At 30.9% G+C, this 19,871-nt stretch overlaps 1 protein-coding gene across 3 annotated transcripts; it reads left to right on the top strand.

Annotated features, from left to right (window-relative positions):
* The first annotated feature begins 245 nt into the window (after positions 1–245).
* On the top strand, positions 246–18,575 carry LOC135956202 (ubiquitin-conjugating enzyme E2 Q2). 3 transcript variants are annotated; one of them, XM_065506606.1, is made up of 9 exons: positions 246–514; positions 904–1,986; positions 13,818–13,934; positions 14,118–14,378; positions 14,443–14,517; positions 15,846–16,137; positions 16,206–16,354; positions 16,466–16,532; positions 17,212–18,575. In XM_065506606.1, the coding sequence occupies exons 2-9, from the start codon at positions 1,825–1,827 to the stop codon at positions 17,241–17,243; spliced, it is 1,155 nt and encodes a 384-aa protein (XP_065362678.1). In that variant the 5' UTR covers positions 246–514; positions 904–1,824; the 3' UTR covers positions 17,244–18,575. The 3 variants fall into 3 exon arrangements, with proteins under 3 accessions (XP_065362678.1, XP_065362676.1, XP_065362677.1); XM_065506604.1 differs by having other exon boundaries at positions 16,454–16,532; XM_065506605.1 differs by having other exon boundaries at positions 256–322; positions 900–1,986; positions 16,454–16,532.
* The last annotated feature ends 1,296 nt before the right edge of the window (positions 18,576–19,871 follow it).

Below are 19,871 nucleotides of genomic sequence, written 5' to 3'. Positions count from 1 at the left end.
TATGCTAAAATAAATTGAAATTAAAACAAATGTTTTTCTAAGAAAAATGGAAAAAAATAAAACGAAGTTGTTGGGGCTGTCGTTTCTTGTTTTATTTATTTTCGTTGTTTTTGGGTACTAATAAGGGGAAACAAGTGATACCAGACTTATTAACTTGTGTACTGTAATGCACGTAATGTAAACACGCCCTCATAAATCACTGTAAAGTGGCATCACTTGTCTATTATTTAGTACTTTTTGTATTCGACGTCTGGCGAAAGTGATTTTCTGTTTGATTTCACAGCATCGTATTTATTTAATTAGAAATAATAAAATAATTTGGGTAAAATTAAACGAGACCATTAAAATTATAAGCTCAAGGACTCTTAAAAGCGTATTAACTAAAAGCAAAGTGTTGAAATTAAAAAAGAAATCGAGAAAATAACAATAATTGTTGTAGGAAAAAATAGATAATTTGCAAAACTCGTTCGCCATCCAGACTGCAGATTTCTTTTTTCGGTTGGTCGATTGGTAGGTTTTTTTCTGTTGTTGTTGGTGGAGTGTCGTTGTGTTTAGTGTATAAGTGTACATGTAGTTATTCGTTGAATCCATAAAGTAATCGTTCGTTGATATTTTTTTCTTTTGTGTTTTTACAAAGTACGTGTGTTTTTTTATTATGTTTTTTCATACTTTGTGTCTGAAAATGTTTTTTAACAACTAAATACATATATGTATCGAATTATATAGTTTTAGAAAAATCCATGCAAATTTAAAATAATATATCGAATGTAATAAGTCGACAAATACACACATTTTTGTAAAAAATACAACTATTACAACATAAAAAAAGAATTTTGTAAAATAAAAATAAAATTAACAAAGGAACATATTTTTTATATTGTTCTTTCAATAAAACACAGGTAGAACAACGTGACGCAAGTAAAGTTTTCAAAGGAAAATAAAAGATCAATTGCAAAGTCAGCAGTGTCTGTTGTTAATGTGACAAGAAAAAGGAAGGCACACAAAGCCCCCAACACCGCAACCCCCTCCTTTTCAAAAAACCAAAGGTGTGTGTGTGAGGTTTGGCCAAAGTTCTACTAACTTTTTGTGGAGACCTTAAAAACACGAAATAAAACAACGGAACTCGTTGCCAGAATGTGTGAGTGTGTATGACAAATATTGGAAACAACAACAACGACAACAATTGTACGAAGAAGGAATCACGTCAACAACAATAGCAGCAGCATCCATTACCACCGTGCACGTTCTCAATTTAACAGTAAATTTTTATAATTACAAGAAAACCCAACAATAAAATAACTATTGCAAAACAACAACTACACAAAATAATATAAAAAAAGTGAAAAATGTCAACCCAATAAAAAATAACAAAAACAAAGAACAATAAATAGAGACTAAATCGTCATTGCAGCCATCATCTCGTATTATCGACGACAACAACGTAAAATTTAGCGTTGTCATTGTGTTTTGATCTCTGCCAATAATAAAAAACAAATGACCAACATATAAAATATATATATATATTTATATTATATTTGGTGCAAAATAATAAAAAAAAAGTACAAGAAAAATCAAACAAATTGCTTCCTCGTTTAAAATTGTGCGTGTGTTTACATTTTTTCAAAACTTCGCAAAACTTATTTTAAAAAATTACAACAACAAACAAAGTTAAACATATTAACAACAAACAGCAGCATCAGTATCATCAAATCAATTCCTAAAACAAATTTCATTGTGACAACAATTTGATAACTGCTTTGAACGAACAGCATCCCCACGAACTCCCTGTAATTTGATTGTCGTACACAATCGTTTTTGGACACGATGGCGTGTCTCAATACTTTAAAATTAGAAATAAAAACTTTGGAGAAGATCTTTACAAAAAATCACGAACGTTTTCAAATTCTCAATTCAAGTGTGGACGAACTCACTTGCCGTTTCATTGGAAAGAATGGCAAACGTTATGATATTCATGCTAATATCACGGTAAGTAGAATAATAATCTTTAACATTTTATTTTCGTAGTTATTTATTTAATTAATTAGTAATTATATTTTAAGAAATCAGGTGTGTATGTATTTAAAGTTATTTTTGAGATACCTGTAAAGCGCATCTGTGTGGTAAGGACAGATGGTAACTAAAATCAGACCAGAATAGCTGGGATACTTCATTCGTTGATATTTTATCAATTCGTAAAAAAACGTCTACCTACCAACTTCTTGGTATACATTTTAGAATTTACCATGATAAGAAAAAGGCCAATTTGAATATTAGCTAAAATTGAACAAACAAAACCTTAGCATAAGCTATGGTTAAGTTTTGGGGATTCCCGGTAAACGGGAATGAAAAATTTAATTTCCCGGGAAATAAGGAAAAACGAGAATCTAATATACAAAAATCTCGTGTCACAAGTTTTGTGATTGAGCTCCTCCGAAACGACAAAAAAATGTTTGTATTTCTCTTCATTTGGCATTAAAAATACCTATAATGCCAAATTCACTTATTTTCGCAAAACTAAATTTTTTGTTTTGAATCATACTAAGTAAAATAAGTTTTTAAAATAAATAAATAAATAAATAAATAAATAAATAAATAAATAAATAAATGAATTCAAATGTATTTTATTTAGTGGTTACGTCTTTTTCGTCAAATATTTGTCATGTGTGACCTACCTTTAGAATACATTCGTTATTTTTTATTTAACAACAAAACACTAGAAATAATTTATATTTTATAAAATTTAGTCAATTCATTAAAAAAGAAAGAAAAGCAATACATTACAATTCAATTGTTCTAACATAAAAAAATCCAAAAAGTTGTTATAATATTTGGAGATCTTTTGTCACCATAAAATTAAGTATTATTTCATAGAAATAATGTTATATGTTCGCCATAGAAACAAATTTGTTTTAAAAATTAGTTTTCAAAATACCTAACTAATGTATTAAATAAGTAATTTTTTCTTATTTTAGTGGCAAAGTTTAGCTATCCACTGATGTTGGCTTTAAAGCATTATAAAAACAATCTAATTTTTTTTGTCCGATTGCTACTTGCTTCAAATAAAGCTAATTCCCAATTAAAACGATTTTCAGCATGTGATTTCAAATGTTTACATTCCCGTATACACGGGTATTCTCCGGGTATATAAAAATCAAATGTCGTTCGTTGGTAATTGCATCAGTTGAGAACGGCTGAACCGATTTGGACCATTTTTTTTTAAATGTTCGGCTTAGGTTTTTACGGAAAAAAATGAAAAAACTAATTTTTAATCGGCACTGCCGATTATAGCTTTCTTCCTTGTTTTTTTTAAATTTAAATTTAATTGATCGAATTATTCGAACAAGTTAAAATCTCTTATTCGAATTATTCGTTTTATTCGAACAAGAGAAAAATCGAATAATTTGAATACCCTAGTATATGTATATTAGAGTGACAGCCAATTTTTTTTTAGATTTCAAAGAGCGCCGGGTGGAATATTGTGACACTAGGCCTAAAAGATAAGTGCTGAAAATTTAAGCCAAATCGGACAAAGATTTCTGGACGCGCATCGAGGTCAAAGTTCAGATATATGCAAAATTTTACTATTTATATGAAATAAATTCAATATTTGGAATTTCCAATGAAAAGATAGCAAAATGTTATATATTTTTGGGCTGATTTTAATGAAAATTGAGGAAAATATAAATTGGGGTCTAACATTTACAATAACAGTGCAAAAATGGATTGTAACCTTTAAGAGCACTTTTGGTCAAAATGGCTGTGTTTTTCGTGATTTTAAAAGTTGAGGGTCATTTGGACCCCAAGTGGTGCAAAGTGTTAATTTCCAGTTTTGTGCTGTTATTTAAAATTCTGGACTTTATGTTATATTTTCCTCAAGTTTCATTAAAATCGGCCCAAAATATATAACATTTCGCTATCTTTTCATTAGAAATTCCAAATATTGAAAAATTTAACCTTTGACCTTAACGATTTAAAGGTTAACGTTTTCCGATTTTAGTAAAACTTTCAGACCATATTTAAAATTACCAGGACTATAATATTATGAATAGGTTTTACTTAAAATTTATAACAGTAATGAAATTGGTCTTATTCGCCAAAATATGGCCAAAAAATTAGTTTTTCTTGAAAATTGCAAAATTTAAATCGCAGGTACGGAAAAACTGTAAGGTATCGACATAATTTTTTCATATTTGTATTCCCTATTATGATCTCAATAAATCCCAATGTGATGATCAAAAAATTCTAAAATTTGTTTAACAAAATTTTTAAAAATTTGAAAATATAGATTCGAAATAGCCGTTAAAAAATATTTTTTTTTGGCCACACCTGCGAATAGGTTAACGGTATCCTACGAAGACAAAAACTCATACACAAATAAATACGGATAGCCTGAGACCCTTTAATGGTCTGGCGAATTTGTAATAACTTTAACATTTTTTATCCAAATTTTCTCATTTATATCTCATTACAACGATAATTTCGTGCACATTTCGATTCTTTTGCAAAAACTGAAAAATTCGTATTTTTTCCGAATTTTGGCGATAATACAGTTTTTGGGTCATTTTGACCCAAAGGAGATACAGGGTTAATTTCCAAAAAAAAAGTTTAATGTAATATTCATTAATATAAATAAATCTACATATTTCTAGAAAACAATGCAGAAAGTTAACGTGTTTCACCTATTTATTTCATATAAATAGTAAAATTTTGCATATATCTGAACTTTGACCTCGATGCGCGTCCAGAAATCGTTGTCCGATTTGGCTCAAATTTTCAGCACCTAACTTTTAGGCCTAGCGTCACAATATTCCACCCACCACTCTTCAAAATTTTAACAATAGCTGATCGAACGAATTGTCATTTGGTATTATGGCGCACATTCATTGCTTACAACCTTAGACCTGCATAAAATTAACGAAAATATTTCAGTTAGTGGTATTTGGTCCACCAAAAATAAATAATATTCGAAAGCAAAATTGTGTTCGTTGAAAAATTCGATGCACAATGAAATTTTCGACAGCGATGCCAACTTATAATACGAATTTTACATTCGATAGCCGATATTCAATAGCCAACGAATATCGTTTGTCGAATGCAACTAATAATAGGGGCCTAATTTTCTTTCTATGTTGTAACTTTTATGAACTTCGTTATACTTGTAAAGTGAGCGCTGCATGGTACATAGAAAATGAGCTAAACCATTTGTAATGAAAATTGAAAAATACCTTGTAAAACTCGGAAATTTTAACTTTTTAATATACAGTGAGGCCTCGATTATCCGTGATTCGATTATCCGGCAACATTAATTATCCGTGAAAGAAATAGAAACAAAATTTGGATCGATTTCAACTTTTTTACATCGATTAACCGTAATTACCTCAATTATTCGGATTATAAGCAACATTTTTTTCGATTATTTTTGGACAACAAACACAATGTGAATAAAACGAAAAAGAGGAATTCCCCATTCGAAACTGAAAATATTTAAAGACTGCTGAAGAACCAAAAGTAGATTTCTCAGTTTATGAATGGTTCTGGAATGATCGAACTTCAATTTCGGAATTAAGAGTGAATGAAAAGACTAAAATATTCCACTCAAAATTAAACAAAAAAGCGACATGGAATTCACAAACTTAGTAGAAAAATCTTTAGCTGATTATATAGCTGCCACAATTTATATCAATAGAATAAAAAAACTCAGCAATGAACGATTTATACAATTTTCCAAACCAAACGTCTTTGATCCAACCGATGGATCAAGGTGCAATATGGAGCTTTAAATGTCATTATAGAAAAACTAGATACAAATTTAATAATGTCAATTAATAATGCTTGGAACGCTGTTACTTCTGCAGTTTTGAAAAATGCGTGGAATAACTTACTCTACCCAGAAAATGAAATGCTGTTGGCATATGTCCGAAATTTAATAAAATCCTTATATTATTTAAACATGTACATAAAATCCTTTAAAAAACTACTAAAAATTGGTACTCAATTAACCGGGAAAATTGATTATCCAGAATGCTTCCGATCCCGACCAATACGGATAATCGAGGTCCCACTGTATTGCCTCCTTTTCACTTGTAATTTTTCTTAATAAAAGCTATTTTTTGGAGAAACTTGAAGAACTAACAATACTGCTTCCTCTTCACTTCTCATTTTTTAAGTTTGAGAACTAAATTTTACTGCCTCCTTTTCACTTCTCATATTACTAAATAGCTACCGAAGCTAATTGTTTTAAGTATCTCCCGAAATGCATATATGTAAAACAGAATGATAATTTTAGTCTATTCACAGAACTTGCATTGGTTTGGATAAACACATGATCTCCAATGACACGCTAATGTATTTTTTGTATTCATGCAAATCGATCCACCCTTATTGAAATTAGGCACATAATCATTCTCTCGACAACCGGTTTTACGCACCGGAATGACCCGACTTTACTCGTTTAATGGCTGTCTACTCAGCAACCCATCCTATTGTATATATGTATTAGATTTAATTGTTTGCTTTAATTTTGGGAATTTCCCTATGAATCATGTGGTAATGCATGTTTAAGTTAGCAATGTAGTATACTTTCCTAATCATAAACTAATATGTAGAAAAATCCATCAAAATTTATTGTGAGTCATTGGTTGTTTTATAGAAAATAATTAAGTAAATGCCTTACATGTTACATTCAAATGAAATCGTTCACCTGTTGTAAAATGCAAAATGCAAAATTTTCAGATTATTCCATGTAACGAAAAAATAAAACATGTAGCTTAAAATTTTCTCGATTAATTGAACATTAATACTAAAATTAATAGTAAAAATTCAGTTCATACACGCCCATTTTCATAATAAATAACATAGGGTAGAACTAGAGGCGCAACAGAGAGTAAGCCGGTAGTAAAAATAATTACTCTACCAAATTTTATGGCTGACACAACAACAAAATACATTGGTTTACATGTATGCATCTTGTTGTTGCAAGACTTGGGATTTTGACAACATACTTAGGTTTTTTGTCTCTGTAATGCTTCTATGTATATTTTATTATATGATAAATACAATCATCATAATACAAAAGTGCCAATATTGCGATAAAAGCTAATAAATAATGTTTATAATAAATTATAAAATTGGTTTGTTAAACAATACATCACTATTAGCACAACAGCCAGTTCTACGCACCGGAATGCACTCGGTCATCCTGGAATGTCATCGGAGGAGTGATCCTAGTATCAACATCACAAAGCTGGAGCCTCCCCCGAGGTATTCCAGGAAGGATCTACGTGTATACGAGGAAAACATACAAAGGTATGTACGTATACGATAGCTTTGAACAACATTCAGAGAGACGAGATTCATGGATTTGTGGACCACGTCCTTGAAGTAGCACAATTTTTTGGCCTTGGCCTCAATGCAGAACCCACAGAAGCTGTTATAACAACAACAACGAGCACACCAATACATTGTGTACATTGGTATAAGTTGAAGTACAAATGCTTTACATCAAATATATGTATTGTACACACAGTCTAAACCAATGGTCGGCATAAGAGAACGTGGCTTATATCAACATGTTGTTAATTCTCTTTCTGTGTTGTAACTTTTAGGAACTTTGTTTTTGAAAAAAGCTTGATAAGATCTGTGACCATTTTGGAAAATGGGTGAATGATTCGCATACTAAAATATATGTATAGAAGTGTTCTTGTTAATAGATAGGATATAATGTATGTCAGTGTAATGTTCTTAACATTGATTTTCGAATAATATGCTCATTTGCTGTTTGCCATCAATATTTTAACTTCTGAAACACTTGTTGGTAAAAAGTGTCTTGTTGTATTCTTTCACTTGTAAATAAATAAATAATGAATCATACAACACATTTATTAAGTACCTTTACTCAGTTCACCTTAAAAAGTTCATTTTTTTTTTTTTTTTGCAAAATATGTCGTTTTGTTCCGTCATTTCGTTTGTTATATGTGTATGTGAATATGTGTGTAGTTGAAAAACAAATGTAGCAGACGTAATAATGTGCATATGGTGCGTTATTGGTTCATTGCTCTAATTAAAGGTTAAATTACAATTTTCACTTTTTCATTGTGTGTGTTCTTGTATTAGTATCTGTGTGTGCATTGCTGCTCTCCTTTACTTTTTTTTACCCTTAAACATGAGTTCACAACAAAAGCTACATCATATTTTCTTGCCAATGACACTTTTTAACAGATTTTTTTGCTGTTCTTGTCATCATTCAAGTGTTTAATGAAATCTTAAACTTCTTAATATTCTGCTGGAAAGATAGAAGAAGAAAACTTAAATTAAAACATTTAAACAAATTATATTTTTTGCAGTTTATGTTTAGTGGTAATACAACCTCAACATGAGTGAAACAAACTTTTTCTTTCAAATTGTTTGAAACCATATGACGCTACTTTTGAAGTTAATTTATGAAAAAAGAGTTCATTTACATGAATACAGATTGTTGCCACTTAATGGACAATATTGTGTTTGGAAAAAAGTAAATTTCGCTAAATCGAAAGATTGATTTGTTAAGAAAATTAAATCTTTTTAAATTTAAAAGAAAATTTCGTAGCCTTTTGTTCCTGTAAGAACTCGTACAATTTCTTTTGTATTGTATATGAGTCTTCTGCGATAACTTTAATATGACCCAGCAATTGGCTTTCTGGCTCATTAAGAACCACAATACGAGATTCTTATATAATTCTCGGATGGTATTTTTCACATACATACATATCGCACTTGATCAACAAGAGGGTATTAACTCAAAATTTTAAAATTTTCAGTAGCGGCTAAAAACTGTTTGTGGTTACATTTTAAGAGAATTTGAAAATCTGAATACATCATAGTATGTAAATTCCATTTAAAAATATAATTACATTGGTTTTCTTTTAAATTTTTCAAATTATTGCAAAAAAAAAAAATCAGTTAATACCAGTTTTCTGAAAAAATGTGAACAATTTTATTATAAAAAGAGTCACATTTCGAAATAAAACCAATTTTATCAACAAAACAGTAGGTCTGTTCATTTACTTTCCCAGTAAATACTTGCAACGAGAGAATAAAATCAAAATTTGCAAAATTACTCTCTTAAAGTCTCAAAAATAGTAAAAAGTAAATGAACGCTTTTTCAGTAACAATTGTTTTATACACACAATTTTCATATTTTATTCCTTTTAAAATGTATAAATACTCACATTTTCTTCAATTTTATTGAAAATTCGTATTTTCATATTTTTTCACCACAAAAATAAAATTGAAAATAAATAAACAATAACACAAAACATGAAATATAAGCTGCTAACTATTACGAGTTCAAAATAGAACTTGTAATAGTTTGCAACGAGAGAGCACTCTCTAAAATTTATACGCTCTTGAATTTTTCTCTACTTGCAAGTTTTTTGAGTTAATGAACGCTTTTCCAGTAACAATTGTTACTAACTAGTAACAACTTTTAGTTATTGAACATAGCTATGGTCAACTCAAAATACAACCAAATATAAATAAAACAATTTGATTATTTTTAACTAGAATAAAGGCTCAACTCAAAATAATACCTTTTTTATGAAAATATACGATGCATGTCTATTTCAACTTTTGTATTAACTTAAAATAATACCTTTTTGTTGTATAAAAGTAGTCACTACATTATCACGAAAATGGTCTCAAATGTTGTTTTCGAGACGAAAGAGTAATGGGAATACATTGAAATTTTTACAGTAGATAGATATTGATGTTGTTATTTGATTTCTTGAAAAAAGTGAAATTCTGATCTTGTTGATCAAGTGCGATACGTATTTCATTCCTTGTGAGTGCTTAATTTTTTCTACCATCAAAAGATAATGGTAACAAATCCCAATCATACTGCATTCTACGAAAGGTTTTTCTGTTTTTCATATTTTCTCGAGCTACTTTTGATTTATCCATAACGATTGGTTCTCCATTTTCATATTTTTTTTGTCTTTAAATAAAGCCGTAGCCAAACACGAACCAATTCTATCAGAAATTCCGAATCTATCGCAGACCATAGCTAAATTTAAAGCATCATATTTTTTAGTATAAGCTCCTCTTTTCTGTAAAGTTGACTTCAACTTCCATATGCTATGAACCAGGCAATTACAAAGAATCTAAGGTAACTGGCGGTGGAGTGTTGGTCAACGCTGTACGAATTCGGGAATCGTATATTTTTTGTGGTGTGCTGGTCAATCATGAACTCTTGTAGGTAATAAGGAATCAATCCACAGCAGCATGGTGCTGTTTTTGTGCATTAACACTTACCGATGTAAAATATTACAGTAAAGCGTTGTTATTAAATTTCATTGCTTTGGCTGGTAACAACATTACCAAATTTTAAATGTGATACAATAACCGATTTACGGCCATTATTACAACTTGCCTTTAAGTTCCTAATAGTAAAATTTAACTTTAAGCAATAGAAAAAGGTACCCTTAAATTTAACTTTTACTTTTACAAACTTAAAGGCAAGTTATAATAATGGCGCTTCGTAAAATAAATTGAAAACTTTTTCAATGGAAAATCTTGTATATTTAGTAATAAACGGTTTTTTTTTGGACATACGATATTATTGCCCACACAATTTTTTAAGTGTGTTCGTTAAGTTAGGTACTTACGATAGCTTAATAACAGCTAAAATGGCACGTTTAATTGAATACAAATTTATGTATGATGCAATTTGAAAGAGTAAAATTTTTTATTTTAAATATCTTTATTTAGTTTTTTGTTTTAAATCAATTCTTATCAATTTGATAAGTAATGTAATAAGTAATTTATTCATCGTCGTCTGTTTTTATTAATGAGTCCTTAATTTTTAAGGAATGCTTTAAATCATTGTTAACCAAACTCTCACAACAATAGATTTGCTTCGTATTCTAGTGTTACGATTTGTGTACACTGAACCCAATTTCTTATGGAAATATCCTTCACTGGCAACACTTGTAAAATAACTCATGTTCGTTTTTTAATTTCGGTTTCACATGTATAAGAAACTCACACATAGCCGGTGCCCGCGGGCGTACTGCTGGAGACCAATGCTTTAAATTCAAATATGCATTATGATATTTTGGAGGCATACTTTTTTAAACAAAGATTTTGTAAATCATTAAATTTTTTTGTCGAAATACATAAACTTTGAATTCTCAAAATGAATGGCAAGGTACGTAACCAACAAGTCTGGGTATCCCACTCGATTTAAGTACGTCCCTAGTCGACCTATATCTTCATATAGGAAGCTGGAACGCTTAAAACAATTCATGATATGAGTTATAAATTACTCCACCACTATCTCAGAGACTTAATAGTCTTCACAATGGTTTGTCCAAATTAAAAGACACGCGGTTGGTGTAAACGACATAGAACAGGAACCCTTATACGAGGGCTTACATTTTACGCGAGTGAGACGCAAAATTGTCGAAGGCAAAAAAGGGCCTGATTGTACTTAAAAAATAATTACAATGACGTCCGATAATTACAGTGACAGTAGATCAATTGAACCTAAACTTTTTTGAAAGTTGGCGATGCGAAGCTGGTTTAATTTTGTTGGGTAGTAACGAATCTGCAAATGACTTCCAGTTTTAAAAGTCGGTATGATCCATTTCGGTTATGCAGTCATAACCTGATGAATTAGTTCGTGCACTTCGAATAAGTATGGGCCACTCACTAGGTGCCCACAAAAGATTTCGAACAAAAAATTCAATCGAACTATGGTCCGTAAGTAAGTAGGTAACTTTAATTCTATTGACAAAATTTGTAGAATTTAAGAAATATGCGAACATGGTAATTACAGCCTTGTTGCGGTTTTGGCCAAAGCAACTGTCGCAATACAGACTTAGTTCATTAGCGGTTTTTTTATGATCTATGATGAGCAAATATTTTTAAACAGCTGATCATATGTCATTGGAGGCACGCTTCACCCCACAAAAAACAATAGCCATTTCTTTACACCTGGTACCGATAGATAGGTACCGAAAATTTTGCCGCGTAAAACAAGAGTCGTTTTGGAACAATTAAGTTCAGGATGGAGCAACATGCTCAATGCCTTCTGGTCCCGCATAGACCGTGCCGTCCTCAACTTATGCCCAGCATGTGGTCAGGGTCCTACTTCACTACGTCCAGTTTATGGACCCATCCAGCAGAAGTAAACAATTTCTTGGACTTGATCTTGCAGAACCCCCAGATTAAATATTGTAAAATTGTTACAACAACACCTGGCACCTTACTAGTTGATGTCCTACTGCCATACATAGCTCTTACCAAAGCTCACATAAGCGGCTTGTGGATGGAGTCGCTCTGCCTACATTTTTAAGCGTGTTTGATAAGGAATTAATTCTATAAAAAATTAATTCAATTTCTCAAAGTTAAAATGTCAGCCATTTGAACATAGTTTTCAGATTTACATAACTAAAGTAATTCGTTGCTTTTAATTTGTTCCCTTCTACATTACCAATTTTAAATGATTTTGTTATTTCCATTAATATTTCTTGCTTTCATTCTGAAGTTTTAATTATAGTCTTAGTCTAGTCTTAGTCTAGTCTAGTCTTAGTCTAGTCTTAGTCTAGTCTTAGTCTAGTCTTAGTCTAGTCTTAGTCTAGTCTTAGTCTTAGTCTTAGTCTAGTCTTAGTCTAGTCTTAGTCTAGTCTTAGTCTAGTCTTAGTCTAGTCTTAGTCTAGTCTTAGTCTAGTCTTAGTCTAGTCTTAGTCTAGTCTTAGTCTAGTCTTAGTCTAGTCTAGTCTTAGTCTAGTCTTAGTCTAGTCTTAGTCTAGTCTTAGTCTAGTCTTAGTCTAGTCTTAGTCTAGTCTTAGTCTAGTCTTAGTCTAGTCTTAGTCTAGTCTTAGTCTAGTCTTAGTCTAGTCTTAGTCTAGTCTTAGTCTAGTCTTAGTCTAGTCTAGTCTTAGTCTAGTCTAGTCTTAGTCTAGTCTTAGTCTAGTCTTAGTCTAGTCTTAGTCTAGTCTAGTCTAGTCTAGTCTAGTCTAGTCTTAGTCTAGTCTTAGTCTAGTCTTAGTCTAGTCTTAGTCTAGTCTTAGTCTTAGTCTAGTCTTAGTCTAGTCTTAGTCTAGTCTTAGTCTAGTCTTAGTCTAGTCTTAGTCTAGTCTTAGTCTAGTCTTAGTCTAGTCTTAGTCTAGTCTTAGTCTAGTCTTAGTCTAGTCTTAGTCTAGTCTTAGTCTAGTCTTAGTCTAGTCTTAGTCTAGTCTTAGTCTAGTCTTAGTCTAGTCTTAGTCTAGTCTTAGTCTAGTCTTAGTCTAGTCTTAGTCTAGTCTTAGTCTAGTCTTAGTCTAGTCTTAGTCTAGTCTTAGTCTAGTCTTAGTCTAGTCTTAGTCTAGTCTTAGTCTAGTCTTAGTCTAGTCTTAGTCTAGTCTTAGTCTAGTCTTAGTCTAGTCTTAGTCTAGTCTTAGTCTAGTCTTAGTCTAGTCTTAGTCTAGTCTTAGTCTAGTCTTAGTCTAGTCTTAGTCTAGTCTTAGTCTAGTCTTAGTCTAGTCTTAGTCTAGTCTTAGTCTAGTCTTAGTCTAGTCTTAGTCTAGTCTTAGTCTAGTCTTAGTCTAGTCTTAGTCTAGTCTTAGTCTAGTCTTAGTCTAGTCTTAGTCTAGTCTTAGTCTAGTCTTAGTCTAGTCTTAGTCTAGTCTTAGTCTAGTCTTAGTCTAGTCTTAGTCTAGTCTAGTCTTAGTCTAGTCTTAGTCTAGGGTTTATGTATGATTCATATTTAAATTTTAACGAATTAATTATTTTTATTACTGTAAAAATTGGCAATATTTTAACATTTTATTAAATTAATTTCTACACTCTGTTTATTTTAGGAAACTTACCCATCTTCACCCCCAGTATGGTTTGCTGAGAGCGAAGAAACAAGCGTAACAAATGCTGTTCAAATACTAAGCAATACAAATGGACGTGATAATCATGTTATAAATCAGGTCAGTTGCTTTACTGTGACTTCATGTATTTTGTTGTTTTTGTTTTAACTCTTTACTTTTATTCTTTTTTTTTTTGTTTGACCCAATTTTATGATGAGATATGACATGTGTGATTGTTGTGTTGAGTTTATTTTCTATAACGTTTATTTGAATTTGTTTCTCTTGTTTATGTTTATGCTTTAGGTGGGCATACTATTACGTGAACTGTGCCGCCTACACAATGTTCCACTGCCGCCCGATATTGATAACCTGACAATACCGTTTCAATTGCCACCACCCAATAGTGCATCATCATTAAATCATCAGCCTGCAGCTCAGCATCAAATCGATGACATTGAATCAGATCAAGATGACATCGAAGATCCAATTGGCGATAGTGAACAAGAGAGTGAAGCCGACGAGGATCTACCATTGGAAATGGATGATGGACGCAGTACGAATAAGGTGATGATGTAAAAAAAATAATAAAATTATTTATGTTAAATTGTTTTGTTGGTTTCCATTCTAGAAAGACGAAATGGAAGTGGAACATTTAGCAACACTAGAAAGACTGCGACAAAGTCAAAGACAAGACTACTTAAAGGTAATAAATGCTTTATTAAGAATTTAAAAGAAGTATTATTCATTCTACTGGATTGCTAGTTTAATGCGAGGGTTGCTACTTCTGTTTTGAGTTGTGCTTTGCAAAATGTCATGTTTCTAATGTCATGTGTGGTTAAGCTAGTAATATTTTAATATTAATTCTCTGGAAATTCTATTTGAAGAGCAATTTATGATTTTATTGAAGTTACAGTCTATATCAGATAATAATGAATAATGTTTTAATTCTCGACCTTAATGCAATTAAAATTTGAAGTTATTCGATGAATTATTCTATGGATTTTCGTATTCAATGAAATAAGTATACTAAAGATCAGTGTGGTTTTCAGATGACAGACTAAGAACAATTTTTTATTGAAAACAGGAATGAACTTTCTCAATGATCTCCAGAAGTCCTCAGACAATGTCAAGAGGACGAATTCCAATTGTGTGACCCCACTTTCCAGCCGGGGTAAAATTTTTAGCAGATCAACGTGACAACATCCACATTACCGACATAGCAACACACGGATTGCTCAGCTGAACGTGGAAATCAGCACATTGATCAAAAAGTATAAATGGAAACGTTGGAAGTATCATTTGAAGAACTGCAACTTGAGCACAGGAGTTGGAAAGTTGAAGTCCACAATTCGATCTCTCTCTAACCCCACGAACGAGGAGGATATGTTCGCGTAAATGAACACAACCTTCTTGTCACTGATTAACCACAACTTTTCTTACCTAGGAAAGTTGCAGAGGTCAACAAAAATACCAAGCCTTCCAAGGCCATATTGACGCTGAATTTATACACTAAGTCTGAAAAATGCTGAAACCTGGGAGAACAAGAGCCCGTGTGTATCATACGTACTGATCTTCTTTTTATCTCTAGTCGCGATCTTTTTATCTCACTCGATGATCTTCTCCTTCCCATACGGACACAACACCTTACAATAGCTTATCACCAGCATGGTTTCCGAAAAGTGAACCACTACAGCATTAACCGTCATAGCCACTCAAGTCTCACAAGGTATAAATTAGCAAAACGCGTGTCGAAGAACGGTCCCGATGGCGATGGATTTATTGACAGCTATCGAAACTGTCAGCCATGATACCCTATTCGTGTATATTTAAAAACAGCGGATTGCGGTTTATCGTTGTTACAACAACAATAGCATATACATATGGAAACCGAATAATGTCGTACTCTTATTTAGTAACCCTCGTATTTCCAAGTATAAGCAATTTTAAAGTATTTTTTATTCCATTAAACACTATTTAACAACTGTAAATTTCTCATTTTACTAAAATGTTTACTTTAAAATCGTTTTTTAGGGTTCAGTTTCCGGTTCCGTTCAAGCAACCGATCGTCTAATGAAAGAACTGCGTGATATCTATCGTTCTGATTCATTCAAGAGCAATATGTACTCCATAGAATTAGTAAATGATTCCATATACGAATGGAATATACGCCTTAAATCCGTTGATCCCGACAGTCCCCTACACAACGACTTGATTATGCTCAAGGAGAAAGAAGGCAAAGATAGTATTCTCTTAAATATAATCTTTAAAGAAACGTATCCCTTTGAGCCACCATTTGTCCGTGTTGTCCATCCAATAATATCCGGTAAATTCGATAAATTAGTAACTTAAATATTTAATTTTTTAATTATGTTCCAAAATTTGATTCTTTAGGCGGATATGTTTTAGTTGGTGGTGCAATATGCATGGAATTGTTAACCAAACAGGGTTGGAGTTCGGCATATACAGTTGAAGCTGTCATTATGCAAATAGCAGCCACATTAGTTAAGGGCAAAGCCAGAATACAATTCGGTGCCACCAAGGTAAGTGCAAAACTTATTGGGTATAAAGCTTTTTAAAGTATTCTTTTAATACTATTATTGTTGTCCTATTTCTTTGAATATCTAAATCACATAACTCAGGTCTTATCACAGGCTCAATACAGTTTGGCGAGAGCGCAACAAAGTTTTAAATCCTTGGTGCAAATACACGAAAAGAATGGTTAGTGTTTGTAAATATTTTAGAGTTGGGCATAATCATTCATTCTACTGTTTGGTCATTTTTGTTCACAACAAAAAAAAAATGAACAAGTTTGTTCAGTTGTTCCTTTTTATTTTGAGGTGTTTGTTTGGACGATTTCTCTGTAAATGTTTTTACAAACATTGAACAAAATGAACAGGGTACTATTGATTTTTAATAATGATGAACAAATTTCAAGCAAATAAATGTCATTTAAAAGCATTTTCAAAAGGTACCCAATAAGCATTTTTACTGGAATTCAAGTTGAAAGTAAGTGTAATTCAAGCCTTGATTTACAGTTGTATTACACTTTATTTCAATAGCATACTTCAGTAAAAATGAAACATAAATTTTTTGTTTGAAAAATATTTAATTTTTTTTAAATATTTTTCAAGTTTAAAACGTAACTACATCTGCATTCAAGTCAAATTCCAACAAAATGTTTAAGAGCTTGAATTTTTGGGGCTTTGGAGCTTATTGGGCAAGTTTTAAACATATTCAGTAAGGTCAAAGGGACAAACAGAATAAAGTGAATTAAAAGAACAAGAAGACTGAACAACTTCTCACTGTTCATTTGAACTTGTTCGTTCATGAACAACCCAACTCTAAAATATTTATTATATTTTCTTCTTATTAATAATGTTAAATTTGTTTACATCAGGTTGGTTCACCCCTCCCAAAGAAGATGGCTAAGATGACATGTACAAATGGGCGTCAATCCAACAATAATATTTTTGCTGCTTAGTTTTTACTTTATCATTTTGTATGTGTGTGCTTTTTCCCCCCATCTAAAGTTTTTCTGAACAACCATCTCTAACTATATGACTGACTGACTGATTGGTCTGTCTGACTGGCTGGCTGGCATCATCTCCATTGTAATTGTTGTTGTGATGTGCATTTGCATTTGTAAAATTGTAAACATGTATTTATTTTCTTCTTTTTTTTCCATTATATTTTTGTTTTAATTTGTACTACATATTTCATCATTCATACATAATATTTACAATTTATATGATCAAATCAAATCTCCTCTACTACTCAAAAACTAACCGCTACTACTATTAATTACTATGTATGTCATCGTTGTACTCGTCGCTGTCATCCTCTTCATCTCTGTTAAACTCTACTTGTATCAACTTATGCAGTAGCCGCAGCCATAGCCGCTGTTATACAGATGCCGCTAGTGCAGCAGCATAATTTAATTAATAAATAGCATCAAGAAATTAATCTCTTTTTTATACATGCAAATACAAAAACAAAGAAAATTTTGAAAATTGGTAATGAATGGAAAACCCTGATCATGAAACACACACACAAACAAACACTATATTATATTGCAAAGTAGTTTTGTAGTCTGTAATTTTGTCGTAAATATTTTTATCATAAACACATACATACATACTTATATATAATATTCGTTTATAATTCGTAAATCCTAATTAATTACTATATTACATATTACTATTATTATTATAATTTTATTAATATTTTTAACTTGCTTAAAAATTTCCTACGCGATCTGTCTCTCTCTGTCACCCTTATTCTATCAATCTATAGATTATATGTCCCTAAATATGTAATATTTTCTGCTTATTTTTTTTTATTTGAACAAAAGAAAACAAAATAAGAAAAAACTTATAAATATACATAAATAAATAATGAAAAAAGAAAAAAAAATACTTAAATTATAGCGATTAATAATGAATATAAATACAAACAAATTAAATTGAAAAATAAACACATGGATTTATAATCTGTAATTATTAATTTTATTATAATTGTTTAGTTATTATATTTTTCCAAACGAAACAAACACAATATAATGATGATTTTCTTAACTTGTTTTGGGAAACAATACCTAATACATACTTAAATAAACAAAATACACTGAAAATATCTTTAATTTTTAAGTTTTACATAATAAAATGCATATATAAATTTAAAACAATGCATACATTTTAAGTTAATATATAAATAAACATCGCAAATAATAAATAAATAAAAAATTATACAACAAACAAAAAATGGCCACTTATGTTGGCAAATAATGGGTCTATTATAGATGGCAACCGAACTAATGTTCTCAATTTTCAAAATGGTATTACCGTTGGCAACTGGCAGCTATCACTTTCTGTTGCCAATTTGGTAACCAAAAATTTTGTGGTTGCCCTCTGACAATGCAAATGAAGTTCGGCTGCCTTCCATAATCTACCCATAAGACAACTTTACACAGATAACATCCATGATTCAAACACGCTACATACATACATACATGTCATTTATACATCATCTATACATATAATGTAAGATGTTTAATACATTTTTAAAAGTTTAACATGCAACATCTCACCGTTTTGTGTATAAATTTGTACATTAGAGCTTAAAAAAAAATCATGATTTCATTCTATGTCTGAAAGTAATTCCTTCGAGTATTGTTAATGAGCTGAAACAATAACTAATTAATACCTTTTGTATGTAATGTAATCTTTCAAATCTGTTTTCGTAATTAGATTCGAAAGCAAACATGTTCGAAGTAGGGTAATATTTAAAAATAATTGTTCATACCCTGGAATTTTATACCCCGGAATAACATTTTTAAAATAATCGGTCAAAATTCAATAATGTACACATTTATGTATATCGTTAGCTTAGTTTCCAAATTACGTTCTAAAATCCTTACTTATTGAAGTGTTTTTTTTTTGGGACTTAGTACATTTTCCGTTACTTATTTTGTTTTTTTAAGCACATTTTCTTATAACGTTTTTTCTCTATTTTTTCTTTTAACTCTGTTCTTGGATTTAAAGCTTCTATTGTCGCTAAAGTTGACAACAAAAGGCAATGGAGCAACGTCTTTGATATCAGTAGACGAAATGATTAAAAATTTCACTCAAAGTACTCACTTGTATTATAAAAACAGCACATTAATGCTGGGTATACACGTTACGAAAAGTCGTACGATAAATCGTATAAGTATGAAATTAGTAACGTGTATCATGTTGTCGTACTAACGAAGTATGAAAATCAAAAATTTTTTATTTTTGTGATATTTTTTTTTTTTTATTTTTTTTTTCAAAGGAAATAATACGATTTGTAGTAACGTCTATCACAAAATCGTACTTCTACTCATACTACGATTAGTACGAAAATTAGTATTGTGTATACCCAGCATAATGTTTAATAACTTAGTTATAACTCAATTTTATTTGACCGAAATAATAAATTATGATTTTGACAAAATAAAAAAATTGTCCGGAAATTTTCCCAATTAGGAAGGAATCCTTTTTCGAAGTAAATTATCCATTCCCCTTCAAAAACAAAATT

The sequence above is a fragment of the Calliphora vicina genome, chromosome 4 (genome assembly GCF_958450345.1).
Source record: "Calliphora vicina chromosome 4, idCalVici1.1, whole genome shotgun sequence".
NCBI lineage: Eukaryota > Metazoa > Arthropoda > Insecta > Diptera > Calliphoridae > Calliphora > Calliphora vicina.
The sequence above is the reverse complement of the archived record's forward strand: the minus strand, read 5'-3'. Positions and strand labels throughout refer to the sequence as shown.